Below are 20,671 nucleotides of genomic sequence, written 5' to 3'. Positions count from 1 at the left end.
AGAGAAAGTTAGCTAGAGTGCAAGGAAGGCTTTGACTTTTTTCTGGTGGCAGGTGTTATAGAATGTTCCGGTAGACTGTCTACTGCTTTAGTTACTGAAGGGTACTTATCTTAGTTTCTGTTGCTGTGATAAAACAACCAAAAAAGCAACCTGAGAAAGGGATTATTTCAGCTTGTAGTTCCACATCATAGTCCATTACTGAAGGGAATCAGGACCAAAGGTGATGGAGAAGCCATGGAGGACTGCTGCTTATTGGTTTGCTCAACCTACATTCTTACAGCACCCAGGATTCCCAGCCCAGGGGTGCCACTGCCCAGAGTGAGCTGGGCCATCCCAATACTCAAGAAAAAATAGGACAGACTTACCCATAGGCCAATCTGGTGGGGGCTTTTCATAATTGCCCTATTCCAAAATGATTCTTGTTTATGTCAAGTTAACAAAACTAGCCAGCAAAGTACTATATAACCCTACATTGGTAAATTACCAGCTTTAAGCACAGGGACCCTGGGAGGCAGTAAGCTACTGTACCAGTCCCAATTGGGGGTTGAAGTAGATGGGGTGGGGGTGGGATCTACACAGCCAAAGGAGAGCCAGGGGTTCATTCACTGTTGAGCTGTGGTCCTCAAAATCTTTTGGGGAGCTACAGATGTTTGAGGGCTGTTCTGCATCTTGTGTGCTCTCCAGGAGTGAACCTACCTATGGCTGGAATGCTACCTCTCTCAGGATATGGTCCCTCCTGCTTCAAGCTTTCTGTCTGACTGCTGACCGAGGCAGCTCCCTGACCTGGGTGGTCTACAGGTCCCTGTTACATTCTTCCCTGTTGAAGCATATCTGTCACATCCTTGATTCACTACTCAGTGTTTTCTCTGGCCAAGCTTAATGCTTTAATGGCCTTAGGTTTATGAGTAGAGCATCTGCTCATAATGGCACCATCCCTTCAATGTTTTAACTTGGGAGATGTTTCTATGTCAGACCTATACCAAGAAACATCCTTTTTTTTTTTTATTCTGGAGGTCATGGTTGTTTTTAGCTGGCATAGTTGGGAACCCTGCTTGGATCATAGGTTGAACATTAATCAATGTGGAATCATTGGGAGAGGGAGTTATGTCTATATGTTGTAAACTATAGACAGTACCTGACTCAAGTCTTTAATGTCTCCACTTGGATAAAATACTTGATTGTTGTAAAGGGATCCTGGGCAGGTGGGTCACATTTCTTGGGATGACCCATCTAGACTACAAGCTGTGATACTTGCTTGTATGTTTAGGAATGGCCAGGTCGGCACTGTGTCCTGCCTTTGTTCCCTGTCCAGCAGAGCCAGCTTTACTTTGTCAGCTTTACAGCAGAAAATTCTACCTAGAGAGAAGCACTTGGTTGGACAGCTAACCTGGAGGCACTGCTAGTGAAGGTGTTGGTATACATTGGGTTCTTTCATTCAATTCTTCCATATCAGGCCACTTCGTGTTTTTACTTCATATCTGTTATTATCCCTGATCTGACTATCCCTGCGTTTTCTATGTAGCTCTTTATCTGGGCTGTTCTATGAATGTTCTAGTGGTTCAATTATGAGACTCTCCCTTGTGTAGTATGTTGGGCTATGTGGCTTTGGAAGTATCTAGTGTTGGAAGGATTGAAGTTGTTCAGAACTCCCTAGGTGCCACCTCTGCTTTAGCTGTTAACCTGTCTCAAGCTACGTTTATAGCCATATTCCTGCTTCAGTTTACAGGATGGATACCTAGGAGTCCTGTGAATTTACTTCCTGGATCTGTTGTAACTAAGTGCCAAAAACTGGATGGACTAAAATGAGATTATTGTCTGCTGGGTCTGTTTCATGGTTTAATCTAGGTGTTTGCTATCACAGACATTACAAAAGGTGCTGCTGGTCTCAATATCTGGTTGCATTCTGGGCTCATTTATGCATTGTTTCAGACTCCAAAGGGCACATGTTGTCCTCTGCATGTTTCCAAATTTTCCTTTACATGAAGACTATCACATCAGAGTTCACCTAGAGCAGCATTTTGTTGGGAAAATTCAACATACACATATTTTTGAGACATAGCTGGATCCACAAAAATCTAAAAACCTTATCTCCTTAAGCCTGTTACAATACAGGAATTTTCTTGAGATCAGGTTTCTCTTCCCTCAGCGCTAGCTTCTTGGTCCGACTCTGCATTGGTTTCTTGTAGTCCTCCGGTCGGTAGGGGGCGCACCATCTCCGTGGTTTCTCCGGACCGGAAATCTCTTCTGAGGGTCGGCCCTGACTGAGGGAAGTAGAGAGGCTGTGTTGTGCTTACGTCTTTTGGTTGTGGCTCAATGGCGGGCAGCCGCCCGGGGACCCTGCGTGCGCTGCAGGCAGTGGACACTGAGCTTACTGCGGACTCGGTGGAATGGTGCCCAGTAGAGGGTTGTCAGCATCTAATGGTCTGCGGAACCTACCAGCTGCGAGCGCCCGAGGACCAGGTGCATGGCTGGGAGGATGAGGCCGCCGGCACAGGAGGAGAGGGACTGCTGACCTAAAAAGCCTAGAACTCTGAAAACTAATGAGAGGGGTAAAGTGGGACCTTTCAGCACCGTTCCTATTTCTGGAAGGTCTCACTGAGCATCAACCGCCTAAGTAGAATTGGTGCCATGTGACGGGCAGGTCAGGACTGTCCTTGCCGCACCGGGTGCCGAAGAGCTCCCTTGTTTATTGAACACTTGACAGGAAAAGAAATTATTTTTATCAGAAATTGAGGGTTTCTGCTTTAGTTAGAAGCTCTTCTTTGTCTTGGCCCTCCTTTTTGTTCCAGTTAGGTTTCCCATTCTTTGTGATCTCGCTTTCTGTTAAAGTAACTAAAGAATATGTATATTCTGTAGCCTGCTCTGGATGTCAGTGAGCCTCAAGTTCGTTTAGGTCGTCTCTATCTGTACAGTTTCAACGAGGACAACACGGCTAAACCTCTGGTTGAGGTTCAAAGAAGGGATTCTTCCGCCATCCTGGACATGAAATGGTAGGATTTGGGTAACCCCTCCTAGTCTGAAAGCCTGATGCCCGTAGGGGCCTTCAATGAAACAGAGAAAGACTTGACATTTCCGTGGTCAGTTTCCCAGCCCCAGAGTCAGGATTAGTCTGGGAAGCAATGTGAGTTCTGGTTTTATAATCTGGAGAAAGCCTTTGGAGACAGAACAATTGCTCCAACCTGGCTTTGAGAATGAAATATTCCTTGGGATTGATGAAGTGCTTTCCAAGCTGAGTGCATACTTTTTTCTGTGTTTTCCTATCAGGTGCCATATCCCAGTATCTGACCACGTGCTTTTATGCTTGGCAAATGCCAGTGGATCTTTAGAGCTGCTCCGATTGGTGGAATGTGAGGTCAGTGATGGGAAGTGGACCTTAGTTGAGAGTGTTGAGTCTATCCTGATACATTTTTCTTTTTTTTTTAATTTATGTTTTAATTTTTATGTGCATTTGTGTTTAGCCTGCATGTTGTCTGTGTGAGAGTGTCAGATCTTGGAGTTACAGTTATGAGCTGCCATGTGGGTGCTGGGAATTGAACCAGGGCCCTCTGGAAGAGCAGTTAGTGCTCTTAACTGCTAAGCCATCTGTCTAGCCCCAGACTTTTTTTCTAGAATGGTCTCTTCCATGGTAGCTTTGTCATAGATGTTTCAAGAAATCATGGAGTCACCTGGACAATGGTAGCACATGCCTTCAATCCCAACCCTTTTGCAGCAGAGGAAAGCAGATATCTTTGAGTTGGAGGCCAGCCTAGTTTACAGAGCAAGTTCTAGGACATCTAGGGCTACACAGTGAAACCCTGTCTCAAAAAAAAAAATAAAAGTAAGGAAGAAAGAGAAATCATGAAGCCTGTGAAGTTGTGCTGGGTGCTGGTAAGATGAGACCACGTGGAGTATCCTAATGGAAGGGTGTCATGTTGGCAGGTCTGGGTTCTTTAGGGAATGCATTACAAGCCTGTCTTGGATTTCTACTGGGTTGAAGAATACCAGTAAATTTCTCATTTGGAAATAGTCTTTTAGAAAAGATTTTGTTTTTATTTTTAATTGTGTATATAGGGCTGGGTGTGTGAGGGGGCTGTGTATGTGAGTGCCATGCCCACAAAGGCCAGAAGAATGTATCAGGATGCTGGGAACTGAACTCTTGTTCTATGAAAGAGTAGGAAGAGCTTTAACCACTGAGCCATCTTTCTAGCCCAGAAATTATATTCTTTTACAAGTACTGAAGAGCTGAATTCCTAAGTGACCCCCCCAAGTGTTTTGCAATGATCCTGTGCCATGCTTTTGCAAAATGACTTTATCTGATTATTATGGAAATGACCAGAGCATATCTGTGGGGTTAAGAGGGGTACATTAACAAACTACAGACTTCCTTAATTGGGAGGCAGGGACACATACCAATGTCTGCTGCTTTAGTGTGGTCAGGATAAAAACCTAGATGGTGCTGACTGGTGACAACTGAGCACCTTGGTAGAAAGTCTTGCTTCAGATCTGCACAGTACAGCCTTGTCCTAGAAATGAGGGAAGGAGGGCTGGGTCCAAGGATCCGATTTCAAGGCAGGAGCACAAATCCCAAGAATGGACTTTGGTACAGTGTCCTAGCGAATGAGTCAAACACTAATCAGGTGGTTTAGACAATAAAAGTCATAGATCCTAAATGAGAGAAGTGACATTTTAATAGCTATTTTGGCTTCTGAAATGGAAGTAGTAGAACGTTTCAATTTGCCTTATCTTTAAAGTAGTAAAGTGTGCCAGTGTTCTGAAAGAAAGGGTGATGTAGAGCATGTGCTAGCAGCAGTTTGTGGAGCCCACAAATATGGCTAATGTGTCTAGAGTACACAGAGGCAATGCTTAGAAGCCTTTTGCTCAGAGGTTGTGCATATGTCAAAGTCTTTCTTAAGGTATGAGAGCCCATGTCCTCAGGTGCTGCCCTCTGCTTGGGAAGTATCAGGGGCTCACTGTTAGATGAAATGCTCATTAGAGACTGAGGGTAGAGCCTAGTGGCAGACTGCTTGCTTTGCATGCATGAGACCTCCAGCACTATCTAGCACTATTAAAACTTAAATAAAAAAATAATAAAAACTCACACAAGGCCAAGCCTGCCTCTACTCCCAAGTACTTGGGGAGCTGAAGTAAAAGGACTGTTTGAAATGTAAAGTTTAAGATGAATCTGAGCAACTTAGGAGACCCAAAAACAAACATAAGTAGTTTTGCTCAAGTAGGGAACACTTTAGGATTTGGAGGCTTGCCTACACAGTGGTGTCCATTTTCTTTCCAGTAGAAAAACAGTTATACCCTGCAGCCAGTATCTAGCCTTACCCTGGAGGAGAGGTGCCTGTCCTTGTCACTGGATTGGTCTACTGGAAAATCTGTAAGGTAAGGGCCAGGTTTGGTGATCTGAGTCTCCTGAGGGGTGGTTCCTGTTTCTGTTCCAGAAAGGATTAAGGCTACCTTTTGCTCGCTTGGTTCCCCAAACCTGTATGTCACTGTTAAATGTTAAAAATTGAAAATCATAGGTATATACTTATATAAGTAGTGATGATGCCATCATGAAGAGAAGCCAACCACACTTTCTCAGTGACGAAGTATGTGATAGTTTGATCCTTTGCCAGATACCAAAGAGGCTGTCTCGGAAGCTTGGTTATATGGAAATATCTCCTGGGGCATATGTGGGAAGTAGAAGATGGTTGTTGTGGTTCCTTCTTGTAGTGCCAGCATGCAGGAGGTGAGGCAGGTGTATTTCAAGTTTAAGGCCCACCTGAGCTACATGAAGCTTGTCTTAAACAGTTTGGAGAGATGGCTCAGAGGTTAGGAGGACACAGGCTGTTCTTCCAAAGGTCCTGAGTTCAGTTCCCAGCAACCATATGGTAGCTCACAACCATCTATATAGTGAGATCTGGTGCCCTCTTCTGCAGTGCAGGCACACATGCAGGCAGAACACTGTATAAATAATAAATCTTAAAACAAATAAAAACCAGAAAAGTAAGTGTGGTAAATAGAGTTTAACAGCCTCTACAATGGCTCCTTGTTTCTAGGGCCAGAAACCAGCCCTTGAAGATCATTAGCAGTGATTCTAAGGGGCAGTTGCACCTCCTGATGGTAAATGAGGGAGCAGCTGAACTACAGCTTGTGGCTTCATGGCCAGCCCATCACTTTGAGGCCTGGATTGCTGCTTTCAATTACTGGCAGACAGAACTCGTATATTCAGGTGAGTATTCTTGGGCATCAGTACAGTTATCTCTGACAAAGACTTGTAAAGGACAGAGGGAGGAGAGAATGGGACTAGGCCAAAGCTGTGATTCAGAATATGTGAGGCCTTAGGACTATCTGTAGAAGGTACAACCTCTGGCTAGCAGCTATGGCTGCCATACATCCCACTTCTCAAGAAGAGTGCACAGTTGGCCTTTGACACCTGAGGCTTTTTGTAAAGCTGGCCAAGATTGAAGGGAGCAGGTACACTGCCAAGCTGTCCTGTTTCATGGTGCTCTTACTGAAATCTTGTCATCCAGTGTTCACACTTTTTGCTTGCTCTCTGTAGACTTTGGTAAACTGTTTTCAGGATTGTTCTTTTCTAGGTATAGTTTGCCTTTCAAAAGGCAAGGAAGCATGAGGGAAGGAGGTAGATTTCCTAATTTTTGAGTGGGTTGTACTTTGGGGCTACTTGTATGAGAATGAGAAATTAACAAAATTGGCCATTTTGGGTGTCTTCTGTCCCAGGTGAAGCTAAGTCATGTGAGCAGGAAAGAGTAGAGCAGACAGGATAAAATTTTGCTATTTCCAAGGACTTGTGTAATCTGGTCCCAGCCTCTCTTTTCTGTCCTTTTTGTTTGGTTGTTTGTTTTGTTTTTTGAGTCAAGGTCTCTGTGTATCCTGCTGTCCTGGACCTCACTATGCAGCATGGCCTTTAACTCCACCTCCCTCTTCCTCCACAGTGCTGGAATTAAAGGTGGGCACCACCACATCTGGCTTTTCTTTGTAGTGAGGAGTTGGCACCAATGTTTGCTTCATCAACTCAGTCCATGTGTCATGGACCCCAGCACTAACTATGATTATTATTATTGTGTGAATTCTTATTTTTATTTTCCAAGGGTAGGGTCCTTCTCTGTGTTATTTATTATCATAGTCTTGAATGTTTTTGTTTCATTTTTGTTTTTTGTGTTTTTTTTTAAGATTTAATTAATTATTTATTTTTTATCATTTGTACAGCGTTCTGCCTGCATGTGTACCTGCACACCAAAAGAGGGCACCAAATCTCACTATAGATGGTTATGAGCCACCATGTGGTTGCCGGGAATTGAACTCAGGATCTTTAGAAGAACCTTTGGAATCTCCCCTGGTTATAAGCTCCAGGCTCTCTGCCCTCCTGTTTTGTACTCTATAATTAAGCAGAGATCCTCTTAAATTTTAGCTGTAAGTCAGAAGATGTCTCTTCTCTGCAGTTACTCCACTTCATTCCAATTCCTCCTGTAGCCTGCAAAGCCCTGAGGCCTGCCCTTGTTGCCTCTCATCTCAAGCCCTTCTCTTTTCACACTGGCTGTGGTGGCTGCTCTTTTCTCACACCAGGCCCACACCTGCTATGTGGTCACACTACATAATGCACTGCATCAGGACAATCTGCAGCTGCCCCAGCACACTCTGCTTCCTTCTTTTCTCACAGCATTATTACACCTTTCACACTCTATGCATTTCCCTATGTTGTAACACATTAGGCTTCTACTTTTCCCCATTCAGTGTTAGCTTGGAGAAAATAGTCTGTTTGCTAAGGTGCCCCTATTACGTAAACAGTGCTTGTATTTCTGTTTGTGGCTTTGTTTGGTTTTGATCTTTTTAGCTTGGAGGAAGTTTGACTGTTTTGTTTTTAGGGTTTTTGTTTCATTTTGTTGTTGTTGTTGAAGAAAATAAAGGTTATTATGTTTGGTTTGGTTTTCAGACAGTCTGGTTGTACATGTAGCCCAGCCTAACATCAGACTCAAAGCAATACTCCCTTTTAACCTTCCAAGGGTTAGGATTACAGAAGTGAGCCACCATGACAGAATATTAAATTTTAAAATTTAAAATTCACTGATGAGTGAATAAGCTCATCTTGAAGTATCAGTGGTTGTTCCAGTGTAACTCTTGCTCTGAATCTACCTCAAGGTAGAACTAATCCTAGAATTAAAGAACTTTATAAAAACTATTTAAAATGGGCTAGAGAGATGGCTCAGAGGTTAAGAGCACTTGCTGCTCCTGCAAGAGGATCTGGGTTGTTTACAGCATTCACATGGCAGCCCACAACTGTAACTCCAGTTCTAGGGGATCTGATACCCTTTTCTGACTTCCATGGGCATTGGGAGGCCACATGTAAGCAAAACACATACATAAAACTTTTTTATTTAATGTATTTTTTACTTTATTTATTTTTTTGATTTCATTATGTAGCTCTGGCTCTCTTGGCCTGGAACTCACTCTGTAGATCGGACTTGCCTCAAACTCACAAAGATCCACCTGCCTCTGCCTCCCAATCCTCTGCTGCAATTAAAGGTGTGTGCCACAAAAAAGAAAAGAAAAAGAATGGTTCATACTAAGTTAGGAATAGAGGTGAGAAGTAGATTTGGGGTCCACATGAAGGCAGATCTAGTTGGATTTCTTGATAAAGATGGGGTGCATGTTTATGTTTGTATAAATGTAATAGAACAAAGGAAGAACACAGTCCTCTATACAGATTTGCCCAGGGACCATGACTTGTATATTAGGTGCACCTGGCTTCGTGCTTAGCTCAGCTTATCCACTTAACTGTAGACTTTTGTATCTATCACAGGGATCTATATTGTATATTCAGCAAATACTTAGTAGATAGGTATGTGGATGGTTGGTGGATGGATGGTAAGTGGATTGGTGGTAGGTGCTAGAATTGTGGGGAATAGATGCATGTAAGATGGCAGAGGAATGATTGACGGATGGGTAGATGTTAGATGGTGGGTAGATTGATGGGTGTGGCATTGGCTCGATAGTGGATGGTTGGGCAGGTTGATGATGTGTGAGTAGACACTGCCCAGCATTTTCTCTCTACCCTTCTTCACCATCCTGTTGGCCCTATTCTTGAGTCTTTTTTCTCCGGCTTCTGTCAGGATGCTGTTTTTTGTTTGTTTTTCTTTTTTGTTAGTTTTGTTTTTTTTACCTTTTGTCTTGGCATTGCTTTTCTTTAAAGACTAGTTGTTGATCAAGAGGCTAGTTGTCCTATTGCTTCTTTTAGTTTTCCTAAAACCAGCACAAGGTTTGTTTTATTGTTAAGACTGTGTGTGTGGCCAGGCATTGGTGGTGCATGCCTTTATTCCCAGCATTCTGCACTTGGGAGGCAAAGGCAAGTGGGTCTTGTAAGTTCAAGGCCAGCCAGCCAGAACTACGCAGAGAAACCATGTCTCAAATAAACCAAAAAACGTTTGTGTGTGTGTGCATGTGTATATGCACTCGAGAGCAAGCCTGCCCCTGTGGAGGCTCGAAGAGGACCATGGGATCTCCTGGAGCTGGTGTTAACAGGTGGTTTTCAGCATCCTGATGTGGGTGTCAGGAATTGAACTTGAGTCCTTCTGTAAGAGAAATACGTGCTCTTAACCACTGAGATACCTCTCCATCCCCGAGTTTTTTGTTTTTGTTTTTGTTTTTGTTTTAAATTAATTAAAACCCTGAGACAGGATTTCTCTATATAGCCTTCTCTGTACTGGACTTGCTTCTTTGTAGACTAGGCTGGCCTTGAACTCACAGAGATCTGCCTGCCTCTGCCTCCCCGAGTACTGGGACTACAGGCGTATGCCACCATGCCAGGCTGAGAATCTTTCTTTTTTTTTTTTTTCTTTTAAACTTAAATAGAATATTTCTCTTTACAGCCCATAGGAATGTGCTGAAGGGTCCAAAAGGACCTACTTTAGTCTCATGCCCACTGCTTCTTTCAGGTTGCTCCTTGGCAGGAGTCTTGGATATGGCCACTCTGGCCCTTGGAGGTCATGAAACTAGAATCCTCCTAGAAGGTGATATGGCCAAATTGACATAATTTGTCATTCTCATAATTAGAATACCTGATGTCATGCTACCTTTTTGGTTTCTCATGATAGTGTTTCTTTGCATGGCTCTACCTGTCCTGGAACTCACTCTGTAAACCAGGCTGGCCTCGAACTCACAGAGATATGCCTGTCTCTGCCTTCTAAGTGTTGGGATTAGAGCCTGGCTAGTCCATCTCATTTATCAGCTCCATTTTACCAGGTACAACTGCCTCTAGAGTAGTAAACAGCATTTTGATTTATTACCCAGGTCCCCTTAATTAGAAGCTAGAGTGCTTAGTGACTGTTTCTGATGTTCTCTCTGGGGCTTTTCTAACTAGTGGTACCATACAAGCACACAAGAAAGGCACATGCCCCAAGAGACTTTCATGCAGATTCCTCATGTTTAATGTCTTCATTGATGGACTTCTGTCTTTTCACAGGGGGAGATGACTGCCTTCTGAGAGGCTGGGATACTAGGATGCCTAACATATCTGTCTTCACTAGCAAAAGGTAGTTGGTGCCAGGGTCAGAGCTTGGGTATGGCCCCTCCATGCTCCGGTCTTAAGACATTTCACCTCTACCTTGTTTGTTCCCCTTTGCCTACAGACACACCATGGGTGTGTGCAGTATCCAGTGCAATCCCCATCAGGAACACATACTGGCTACTGGCAGGTGAGTCCCTGAAGTGGATTTGCTCATCTGTGCATTTCTCACCTATTCATGAAGACTTCAAAATTCATCCCACAGCTCTCAACCCGGTCCAGATATCTGGGTTCAGATATCTGGGTCCAGAATTGGGGCTCACCTATATATTCTTAAAGATAAGTGGGGCGGGCAGGTTGTGCAGGACTTTAATCCCAGCACTAGTGAGGCAGAGGCAGGGGGATATCTATGAGTTCGAAGCCAGTTGATCTGTTTATAGTGAGTCAGGTCAGCTAAGGCTACATAATGAGACCCTGTCTCAAAAATTAGTGGGACAGGACTTGGGATGTATTTGCTACTACCACAAGTCTTGGAAAAAACGTGAGCATGGGTTTTCCATGTATGCCAATGGTTGGATGCTTGCAGCTATGATGAGCATGTTCTGCTGTGGGACACTCGGAACACAGAGCAGCCTTTGGCAGATATGCTGGTACAAGGAGGCGTGTGGAGGCTCAAGTGGCACCCAGTCCACCACCACCTACTCCTGGCGGCTTGCATGTACAATGGCTTCAAGATTCTCAACTGCCAGAAGGCCGTTGGTAAGTGGAGACAGAAAGCTGGCTTCAGGGTAGGGGGTCAGGTGATTTTCTTTTTCTCCATAGGCCACACCCAGAAATAGCCACAGCCCTGCCTTGTGCCTTCATTGGACCTCAATTTAAAGAACCTACTTTCATTTTGGCTTCCCTACAGGCAGCTTAATCATAATAGTTCTTCCTGTATCTTACAATTCCCTAACCTGTTATCATTAAGCCCAACTCTGCCTGTGGCTATAGGTAAAGAAAGTCACTTCTGGGTTGTGCTATAGGAAGTTCTTGGATTTGCTTGGTGAACCACAACATAAATTCACACTCATCTCCCTTTCTCTTTCCAAGCTCTAACTCTTTTCTCTTTTCATTCTCAGATCACAGTTTCTCTTGTTTGTCCCTTCTTCCTCTACTCCCGCTCTTTAAATTCCTGGTCTTCAAGTCACTACTTTCTTCCATCTTCTTAGTTGTCTTTCTCTTTTTCTTCCCATTTATTTATTTATTTAGTCAATCAATCACTTTACAACTTGAACCCCTCCCTCTCCCTCCTGTCCTCCCTGCCCCACCTACATGCCCCTTCTCTTTGGTTTTGGTTTTTCGAGACAGTTTTACTGTGTAGTGGTGGGTGGTTGTCCTGAACTCACTTTGTAGACCAGGCTGGCTCCAAGTCACAGAGAAAAGCCTGCCTCTGTCTCTGAGTGCTGAGATTATAGTTGTGTGCCATTGCACCTAGCTTGTCTTTCTTTTCTTTTTCTTCTTTTCTTTTAAAGATTTAAATTGTGTATGTATTGCTGTATTGCAGACAGGGTCTCATACAATAGAAGCTGGCTTCAAATTTGATATGTAGAGTATGGCAATCCTCCTGTCTCAGTGTCTTGTCCCTGCTGTTTTTTGAGGATCTCTTTTACCAGCTGTCACCTTGCTCCTGGATTATGAGCCTGCTCTGGTTTGGTTATACTTTATCTTTCTGTAATGTCTCTTCCATGCTATTGTGGCTCTATGCTTTCCTCATCTGCCAAACTGTCTTGGAAGTTACCAGAAAGAAACTGCTTCTGTAGACCTAGTCAAGTTCCTAGCCATTGTGCTATAGCCAGAGGCAGTTTGGCTTCAGTACTGCACATATACTTTCCATTTCTCTTTTAAGATATGTGTGTGCAAGTGCCTGTGTATGTATCAGCACTGTGCATTCCTGATGCTTGAGGAAGCCAGAAGTGGGCTTAGGAAGCTCTGGAACTGGAGTTACTGCAGGAATTACTTGCTATGTGAGTGCTACAAACCAAACCCAGGTCTTCTGCAAGAGCACAAGACAGAAAAGGAAAAACAGTTAAGAGCAAGTGTTCTCAACTTTTGAGTCATCTCAACAGTTGTCCTATGCTCGCCATTTCTATTCTGTCTTCTTCCTGTCTTATTCCAGTGTCCTTTGTGAATGACTTATACCCGCTTCTTGGATGCTTTTGCCAAATCCTCTAGTGTGGAAGCATGTCTCATTTGTGGGTTTTGTTTAGCCCTGGCTGATCTCAGAGGCACAGTGCATATTGCAAAATGCCTATTTGGCTTTCCTGCCCACCTGTCCACATCTTCATTCTTTTTATAGTCTTGTCAGTTATTCAGTGAATGTGTGCTGCCATACATAGAAGTTTATGAGAAACATAAATGGAGGCTGATTAGCTTTGAGTAATGCTGTTTTTCCTTTTCTGTCTCTTGCTGCAGAGGAGAAGCAGGACATGACTGTTTTAATAACCCACAAAATGCCTAACTCATTAGTATATGGGGCCGACTGGTCCTGGCTTCTTTCCCATTCCATGAAGCCCACACCTACCTGTTCCTTTGATCAAAGTGATATGGGAGCCAGAGCAGCAGACGGCTACAGCCTAATGGTTGCACAGGAGCCACCAGCATCTCTCCATGAACAAATAGTGGACCGCCATGTGGAAAGGCCTGCTAAAACTCACAGAGTTGAATCGAAGGCTTCTCTTTTTCCATTAACAGAGGACATGAAAAACAGCAGCAAACTGTACCCCTCAGCCAAGGCCTGTGATCTCAGCCTCCACTCTAGTGGACAGAACTTTGACAATAGCCTCTTGGCCACCTGCTCCTTTTACGACCATGTTCTCCACCTCTGGAAATGGGAGACAGAGCAAGCTTGAGGTTGCATTCTTTGCATCCTCTGGAGAGTGCTGGCCATTAAGAATGAACTTTCTGGCGGCTAGAGAAATGGCTTCAGTGGTTAAGAACACTTGCTGGTCTTCCAGAGGACCTGGGTTCAATTCCCAGCACCTACATGGCAGTCTGTAACTCCTGTTCCAGGGGATCTGACCCCCTTACCCATGCAGGCAAAACACCAATGTACATAAAATAAAAATAAATTTATGAAGAGAATGAACTTTCTGATAGGAGTTTTCCAGCTCTACAACTAAGTGTTTTGAATATATTTTATCTTTTATCCCTTTGATTGTATTTAAGCCCCTGTTTATTTTTTTTAAACAATTTCTTTAATTTTATTTTCTGTGCATTGGTGCAAACGTATTAGAATCCCTGGAACTGAAGTTATAGACAGTTGTGAGCTGCCTTGTGGGTGCTGGGAATTGAACCTGGGTCCTTTGGAAGAGCAGGCAGTGCTCTTAACCACTGAGCCATTTCTCATTCCCCCTCTCAAATTTTTTAAAGATTTATTTATACAGTGTTCTGCCTGTATGTATGCCTGCAGGCCAGAAGAGGGCACCAGATCTTATCATAAATGGTTATAAGCCGTGTTCTTTTGTTTGTATTATTATATATACAGTATTCTGTCAGCACATACATCTACAAGCTATAAGGGTACACCAGATCTCATTATAGATTGTTCTGAGCCACCATGTGGTTGCTGGGAATTGAACTCAGGACCTCTGAAGAGCAGCCATCTCCAGCTCCCCCCACATTGCTGTTGCTAGGAGTTGAACTCAGGACCTTTGGAAGAACAGCCAGTACTCTTAACCTCTGAGCCGTCTCCCTAGCCCCAAATTTTTTAATTTTTAAATAATTGTTATTATGTGTTTGCATGTTTGTGTGTTGATGCTGGAAGAAGCCAGAAGAGAACAATGGATCCCCTGATGCTAGGGTTACAGGTGCTTGAGCCACCACATGGATTCTAGGAACCAAATTTGTGTTTCTCTGCAGGAATATATGTTTTTACCTACTGATCTCCTCAATCATGCCAGGCAGTGGTGGTGTATACCTTTAATCCCAGCCCATGGCAGGCAGATCTCTGAGTTTGTGGCCTGCCTGGTCTATAGAGTGAATTCCAGGGTGGCTAGGGCTACACAGGGAAACCCTATCTCAAAACAAACCAAAATTATTTAATGTGTATGAATGCTCTGAGAGGTGGTGGATCACCTGGAAGTAGTTAGAGACAGGCGCCGTTGTGAGCACTTTTAACCCCTGAACCATCTCTAGCCTGCATCCCCTATTTCTTCCTAGTGCTGAGAGTACAGGCTTGGGGCACCACACTTGGGTCTTCATAATTACATGGCAAGCACTCTCCCCAGTCCTCATGTTATTTTCTAATGAAATATTTTTTTAAAGGGATCAATTCTCAGCTACTGGCTCAATTATTTCAAATAAAAGGTGTTAAATCCAGTAGACTGAGTGGTGGTGAAAAAGCAATATGGCACTAACTGCACTTGTGACTTCCATCTTTTAAGTTTTCCTTGAGGATAGTTACCTGACAGAAACTGCCTTGGAGCCCAAGAAATGTGCTCCTAGAGCTGACTTGGTTGAATTTGTTATGGGCTCTGAAGCAACTGCATGGAATCTGCCCTTCAGCACACTTAAATGACTTGATTCAAAACACACATACTAGATACTAAAGGTGTTTAATAGAAATGTACAAAGAAGCTGCCCCTACTCTTTGAGACACCCAGAATCCAAGGTTTGGTCAGTAATGTCTCCACTTTGTAGGCAAACCTTTGGCCATTGTTTTTTAGCGTGGGAAATTCTTAGGATACAACTGGAACAGCTTGCCTTCCTGTGTGGGCTCGAACCCATATTTCTCCAGGTTGTTAGCATCAAAAGTCCCTTCTTTAAAGTCTTTTTCAATAGCAGGTGCAACTGCTTCCAGGAAGAGAGCTTTGGCAGTCAGGGGTGTGTCTATGCCTGCCGGAACTCGGTAATTAACATAGGGCTTGAGCTTGAAGCCGGTTAAGTCCGGGACAACAAATTCTGGGACCATTTCCTTTATCTGCACAAACTTCCTATCGGAGGTATAGATGCCTGTTCTCTTGGCACCCCGGCTCTTGATGAAGGTGCGTGGTCCCCGCTTGCTTGTCCACTTGCTCATCCTGTCTGCTCCCCGCACCAGGCCTTGAGTCACTGCAGTCAGGAAACCCATGCCGGGCTCTGCAGAAAGCAGCTCTAAAAGAAAAAGGCAGCTGAGGGAGGCAATCTGAGTCAGAGGGACTCAGCACCCTAAAGTCCACGAGCAAAGAAGGCTGTGGGTCCCGTGGATTCGCTGAGGAGCTCCGGGCGCAGAGGATCCAAGACCCCACAAGAACAGACTTTGACCCCAAAAGATCCCGGACCCAGAAGAATCCCGCGGGGGTGGCGCCAACTGGAAACGCTCAAACCGACCTGGAATGATGGCTCCTGAGCTCCGCCCGCAAGCCTCTTCTCCCTTTTGACCTGAGACCGTTCAGACCGTATAAGACGCACCGCAAGATGCTCGCGGCATTTCCGGCTCTCGGTCGGGTCAGTCACTCCGCAGCAAGAGCCTCGCGGACTGGTCGCAAGGTGCCCAATACGCAGCCTCAGCAGAGCGGAGGGCGTGTGACCCAGGGGACTAAGCCAATCGGCGGAGCGGAGCCGGGTGTGTACGGAGCTCGCGCAGCCGTGCACGTTCGCCCCGAGCCGCCAGGTGGCGGTCTAGATCTGGCCTGTGGCGAGGTCGCTCTCGGCTCTCGTCAGGCCCACGGCAGAATTTTCCTAACTGCTGCGCCATAGGCCGGCCGCGCGACTGGTACGGCCGGGCGTCATCGGTGCTGCCCTAGTGTTGGGGTAGGCCTTGCAGACCCTCAGGGTCACTTCCGAGCCGTGGCTTCCGGGACTGCCGTGCTATCGAAGGCCAAGTCTACTTAAGTCCTAGCGGTCCTCTAATCATTTTCGGTCCCAGCACACCCACCGTGCCTGCGCTGTCTGTCCACAAGCTGACCCCGGTGGCTGGGCCCCTCTTCACCCTTCTCTGATACCTTGCCCTTCGTTCCACCCCTTGCTCTCCCGCTCTCCTCTGGTGATCACTCCTCGGCTATAACCAGCTCCCCTTCCTTCGCTCCTAATCGAGACCCCTTCTGGGTTGTGACCACTCCTGGTCCAGATCTTTTCTGAGCTTGAAGGCTCTGTGTCGTATTCCTTATCTCTCCGTTTGCCTACATCACGCCTCCGAGGTGAGGCCCACCCTCCAGCCAGTCACCCTTACCCTTCGACCACCACTTAGGCCCTTGCCTCCGTGCTCCGTGCCTGTTGCTCCGCCTCGTTATTGAACCACTTTCTTAGCTGTGCCACCAGTCGCAGCTGTCCCACCTCCCTGAACTCTCAGCCAACATACTCCTCTGGTCTCCTCCCCAACCCCAAGCTGGCAGTCCCTGACTTTGCGGCTCAACTCCCCTCCCCCATCCTTGCCCCCATCCCTGGCCACGGTTCCCCTTAGACCACGTGAGGGCTGTTTACAGGAAACGAAAGCACAAGCCTCTGGAAAACAACTTGTTTTTTTGGAGCAGAGAGTTCTGGAGTCCCGTCCAATAAGAGCGTTTGACTTGGAAAGGAGCTGGCGAGGCTGGAACTACAGCTGCCCTGCTGTAAAGGTTCTGGTAGATCAGTTTGTCTCAGCCTGTCTCCTTTTCGCCCTCCACTTTGCTTTGCTTTCCGTTATGCAGAAAGAGGAAGATGTCTGCTCTGAGGTAGGTAGACCAGGCATGGGTGAGAACCAGACCCTTAGAACTCTCAGGCCGAGCTTTTCCAGAGAACAGGTTCTTTTGCCTCAGGTTTCTACTTAGGCTTCTTGAAGACCCAGGGAATGTGGGAATGGTTTCTCAAGCTATTTCCCTATCAGAGTTCTGACACCTGTTACTAGTCAGTTGCTCCTGACAGCGTGGACAATGGAATCTGGCTTTTATGTCATTATCAAGGCTTCTTTTCTTCCCTTAAGGTTACAGTTGTTACTTCCTGTTTTCTCTTAAAACTTTAGTACTTGAAGAGTCTTTTTCTCAGTTTAACACTAGCCACATCCCAAAGGCCTTTATTAATATTTTATTATCCCAAAGGCAGTTATTATTATCATTCTTTTGAGACAGGTCTCTCTACATGTCTCTGTAGACCAGGCTGGCTTTGAATTCACAGAGATCTGCTTGCTTCTGCCTTCCAAGGCCTCAGATCAAAGGCATGTGTCACCATACCCTCTGCCTATATTTTTAAGCCAGAAAAGTAGATCTATTAGAATAACTGTAAACAACTAGATAGGCTGATCAACTATGGTAGACTGTATAGATAGGTGCCTTTCCTTAGTTAAGGTAAGCTCAGAAGAACATAGAAGGTGTGGTTGGTGTGCTCCTGTGTGCACCCAACTGATAGAATTTTGAGAGCTGAGCTGGGGTAGAGGAAAAGGGAGGTTGAGTGCCTCAGTTTTGAAACCAAAAGCATACTGTTTATACATACACTTTACAGTTGTAAAACAAGGTTCTGGTCAACAACAGACTACATGCAATAGTGATCCCACAGACTGTATCATGTGTTGGGGTTATAGTGCTTGTATAAACACACCCTGTGACATTCACATCATGATGAAGTCACCTAAGAACATACTTACTGGGCCAAGCAGTGGTGTCCCATGCCTTTAGTTCCAGTACTACCAAAAAAGAAAAAAAGAACGAATATACGGGTTTCACTGTATAGCTCTGGCTGGCCTGGAACTCGTTCTGTAGATCAGGCTGGCATCAAACTCAGATCTATCTGCCTCTGTCTCTTGAGTGCTGGGATTACAGGCATATGCCACCACCACCTGGCAGAACATACTTATTGGAACGTGTTCTTCATTATCCTTAAACGATACTCAACTCTTTGCCTCCTGATTTCAGATCAAAAGACTGAGTTTTTTAAGCAACACACTGATTCTGTTAGGATGCAGAACTATGCCTTTGGGTTTTGTTGTTGTTTGTTTTTGTTTTTGAGACAGGGTTTTTCCTTTGTAGCCTTGGCTGTCCTGGACTCAATTTGTAGACCAACATGGCCTCAAACTCACAAAGATCTGCCTGCCTCTGCCTCCCAGAGTATTGAGGGGTTACAGGCAAGCACCACCGCACCTGTCTTGGAGTCGTTCTTGAGTGGCCTTCAGCTCTCCTTAGGTTTTCTGGCAGGGATTGCTGTGTCTAAAGCCTGTTGTTAGTTAGTTAGTTTGTTTGTTTTTAAGGCTAGGCTTTGGTCCTTGGTTGTTAGGTAGAAACCACAAAATAGGAGTAAGAGGTCCTCTACCCTATTCAGTTCCTAACTGCTTAGGAGGAAGGGGTGAATGGGTACTAGAGAACTGAGGAACAGCTTTGGGTCTGATTTTTTTTTTTTTTTTTTTTTTTTTTTTTTTTTTGTCTTTAGCTTTTGGAGAGTGAGCCGGATTTCCCTGTGGGCTACCTACTCATACTCATATCTTGAGTCCTTGCTTCCTGCCTCCTTTCTTCCCTGGTCCTAGTACATCTGAAATCTAGTCAGTGCCTTTCTGGAGACAGCAGGGTCAGGGTCAGAATCCTCTCTGCCATTTCTTGTTTGGCATGAGAACTGAATCAGATGTTTCTAAATCCAGGTGGATTGTCCCTTGGGATTTCTTTTGGTCCTTTGCCCTTTCTTTTTTGTTTTTTGTTTTTGTTTTTGTTTTTTTGAGATAGGGTTTCTCTGTGTAGCCTTGGCAGTCCTGGACTTGCTTTGTAGAACAGGCTGGCCTCGAAGTCATAGAGATCCTCTGCTTCCCTGAGCGCTGGGATTACAGGTGTGGGCCATCGTGCCCTACTTCCTCTTTTGTTCTTAAGACTGGATCTCACTGGTTGTCTAGGCAGGCGGTGAACTCCTGAGTTTACACGATCCCCTTGCCTTAGCTTTTCATGTAGTTGGGACTAAAACGAATGCGGTTGTCAGTCACTTCACATATTCTTGGAAGTCTCTGAGCATTCATTCTGAATGGGTTTGCATGGATCTTGGGGTTTGTGGCTCTAGTCTTGTTGGTATTCAGAGGGTACTAAGAGATGGCTTTGACCTCTTCTAGGCTTACATCTTGAAGACCGGGAAGCTAGAAGTCAAGTTTCTTCATGTTCATGGCACTTGCTAGTAGTACTGCTACTGTGCCTACTCTTCCCAGTACCAAAGGTTGCTGCTTTTGTCTCTGCAGTTAAGCTCACAGGGTCTCAGCACCCCTGGCAAGATCATTTTTCTAAAATTAAAAGTAATTACATTTCTCTCTCTCTCTCTCTCTCTCTCTCTCTCTCTGTGTGTGTGTGTGTGTGTGTAGCTGTGTAGATGTAATAGCAGGAATGTGGAGGTCAGTGTTAGTATTTATATAAAAATGCCATGCACACAACTGATCTTATATGAAAGAGTTTATTCGGGAGAAGGGAAACAGAAAAGAGTTAGGGCCTGAACAAGCCATGAGGGCAGAGACAGAAAGAGAGACGGGTGGGTGGAGGGGGTTGCCCTGACAGTCAAGAGGAAAGAAAGCAAGAGAGGAGAAGGAGTGATAGACTAGCCATTAAGTAGCTGGCCCAGGTGATGTCATAGGATTCAGGTATTGACATAGGACAATATCAGGACCCTAAAAGTCCCTAAGGGCAGGCCAGTTGAATTGCCTGCACAACATAACAGTCAGAGAACAACTTACAGGAGTCTGTTCTATTCTGACATCATATGGGTCTTAAGGATAAACTCAGGTCATCAGACTTGGCAGTAATGAGTTATCTGATAGGCCTCATTTCTCAAATCTTCAGGGCCACTGACTTCTCCCTAACATCTGACTTACTTTTGTTCTCTGATCAAGCTCAAGCTAAGAAACTGGGCACCTTGTCTGCCCACCCTGATGTCTGTTCTGTCCTTAGGCTGGCTATTGTTTGGATACCACCTTAAGTTCCTGGGGGCTTCATTTCATGGAGGAGCATTCACAGTTCACCATGGTAATCATATGGGCTTCCCAGGGATGGACCCTGATAGGCCTGTGGCTGTTTTCGGCCTTGCTGACACTCCTGTTATCTCCCATCTTTTGTAGCTGATGGGGATTGGAATTGGAGTCCTCCTCACACTGGCCTTTGCTGGTGTTACCATCTTTTTTGTGTACAGAAGGGTGAGCAGATTGCGTGAGTATCTCAGTTTGGACTCTAGCTGAGCAGTGGGGGTTTTGCCTCATTTGTGTTCTGAGAGGTATTTGGAGCTCCTGGAAGCTCC

General features: G+C 45.0%; 3 protein-coding genes across 22 annotated transcripts in view; 2 read left to right on the top strand and 1 right to left on the bottom strand.

Annotated features, from left to right (window-relative positions):
• Positions 1–1,956: 1,956 nt before the first annotated feature.
• Dph7 (diphthamide biosynthesis 7) lies at positions 1,957–13,986 on the top strand. Of its 5 annotated transcripts, XR_009593740.1 has the most exons (10): positions 1,957–2,460; positions 2,857–2,990; positions 3,265–3,352; positions 5,273–5,367; positions 6,027–6,199; positions 10,448–10,517; positions 10,614–10,679; positions 11,076–11,248; positions 12,378–12,556; positions 12,944–13,074. XR_009593740.1 is itself a non-coding variant. In XM_021663359.2 (9 exons), exons 1-9 carry the CDS (start codon positions 2,314–2,316, stop codon positions 13,378–13,380), a joined length of 1,383 nt encoding a protein of 460 aa, XP_021519034.1. In that variant the 5' UTR covers positions 1,957–2,313; the 3' UTR covers positions 13,381–13,986. The 5 variants fall into 5 exon arrangements, 4 of the variants coding, with proteins under 4 accessions (XP_021519034.1, XP_060245632.1, XP_060245633.1 ...); XM_021663359.2 differs by lacking the exon at positions 12,378–12,556 and having other exon boundaries at positions 12,944–13,986; XM_060389649.1 differs by lacking the exon at positions 12,378–12,556 and having other exon boundaries at positions 2,318–2,990; positions 5,270–5,367; positions 12,944–13,986.
• A 1,081-nt stretch (positions 13,987–15,067) lies between these two features.
• On the bottom strand, positions 15,068–16,837 carry Mrpl41 (mitochondrial ribosomal protein L41). 3 transcript variants are annotated; one of them, XM_021663364.2, is made up of 2 exons: positions 16,680–16,837; positions 15,068–15,622 (listed from the first exon to the last, which is right to left on the bottom strand). In XM_021663364.2, the coding sequence occupies exon 2, from the start codon at positions 15,597–15,599 to the stop codon at positions 15,192–15,194; it is 408 nt and encodes a 135-aa protein (XP_021519039.1). In that variant the 5' UTR covers positions 15,600–15,622; positions 16,680–16,837; the 3' UTR covers positions 15,068–15,191. The 3 variants fall into 3 exon arrangements, with proteins under 3 accessions (XP_021519039.1, XP_060245635.1, XP_021519038.1); XM_060389652.1 differs by having other exon boundaries at positions 16,706–16,837; XM_021663363.2 differs by lacking the exon at positions 16,680–16,837 and adding an exon at positions 15,839–15,978.
• Positions 16,155–20,671, top strand: part of Pnpla7 (patatin like phospholipase domain containing 7) — a 70,703-nt gene continuing 66,186 nt past the window's right edge. For 6 of the 14 annotated variants that reach the window (XR_009593739.1, XR_009593737.1, XR_009593738.1 and 3 more), the window contains exons 1-4: positions 16,155–16,223; positions 16,981–17,160; positions 20,329–20,403; positions 20,496–20,583. Coding sequence is in view for 10 of the 14 variants with exons in the window: in XM_060389646.1 (XP_060245629.1) it covers positions 17,131–17,160; positions 20,329–20,403; positions 20,496–20,583 (193 nt within the window). In the remaining 4 variants the exon portion in view is untranslated. Of the gene's footprint in view, positions 16,224–16,980; positions 17,161–19,505; positions 19,683–20,328; positions 20,404–20,495; positions 20,584–20,671 lie in introns of those variants that run through there. The other 8 variants (XM_060389641.1, XM_060389639.1, XM_060389644.1 and 5 more) reach the window with 4 other exon arrangements.

This window comes from Meriones unguiculatus, chromosome 8 (assembly GCF_030254825.1).
Source record: "Meriones unguiculatus strain TT.TT164.6M chromosome 8, Bangor_MerUng_6.1, whole genome shotgun sequence".
Taxonomy (NCBI): Eukaryota; Metazoa; Chordata; class Mammalia; order Rodentia; family Muridae; genus Meriones; species Meriones unguiculatus.
The sequence above is the reverse complement of the archived record's forward strand: the minus strand, read 5'-3'. Positions and strand labels throughout refer to the sequence as shown.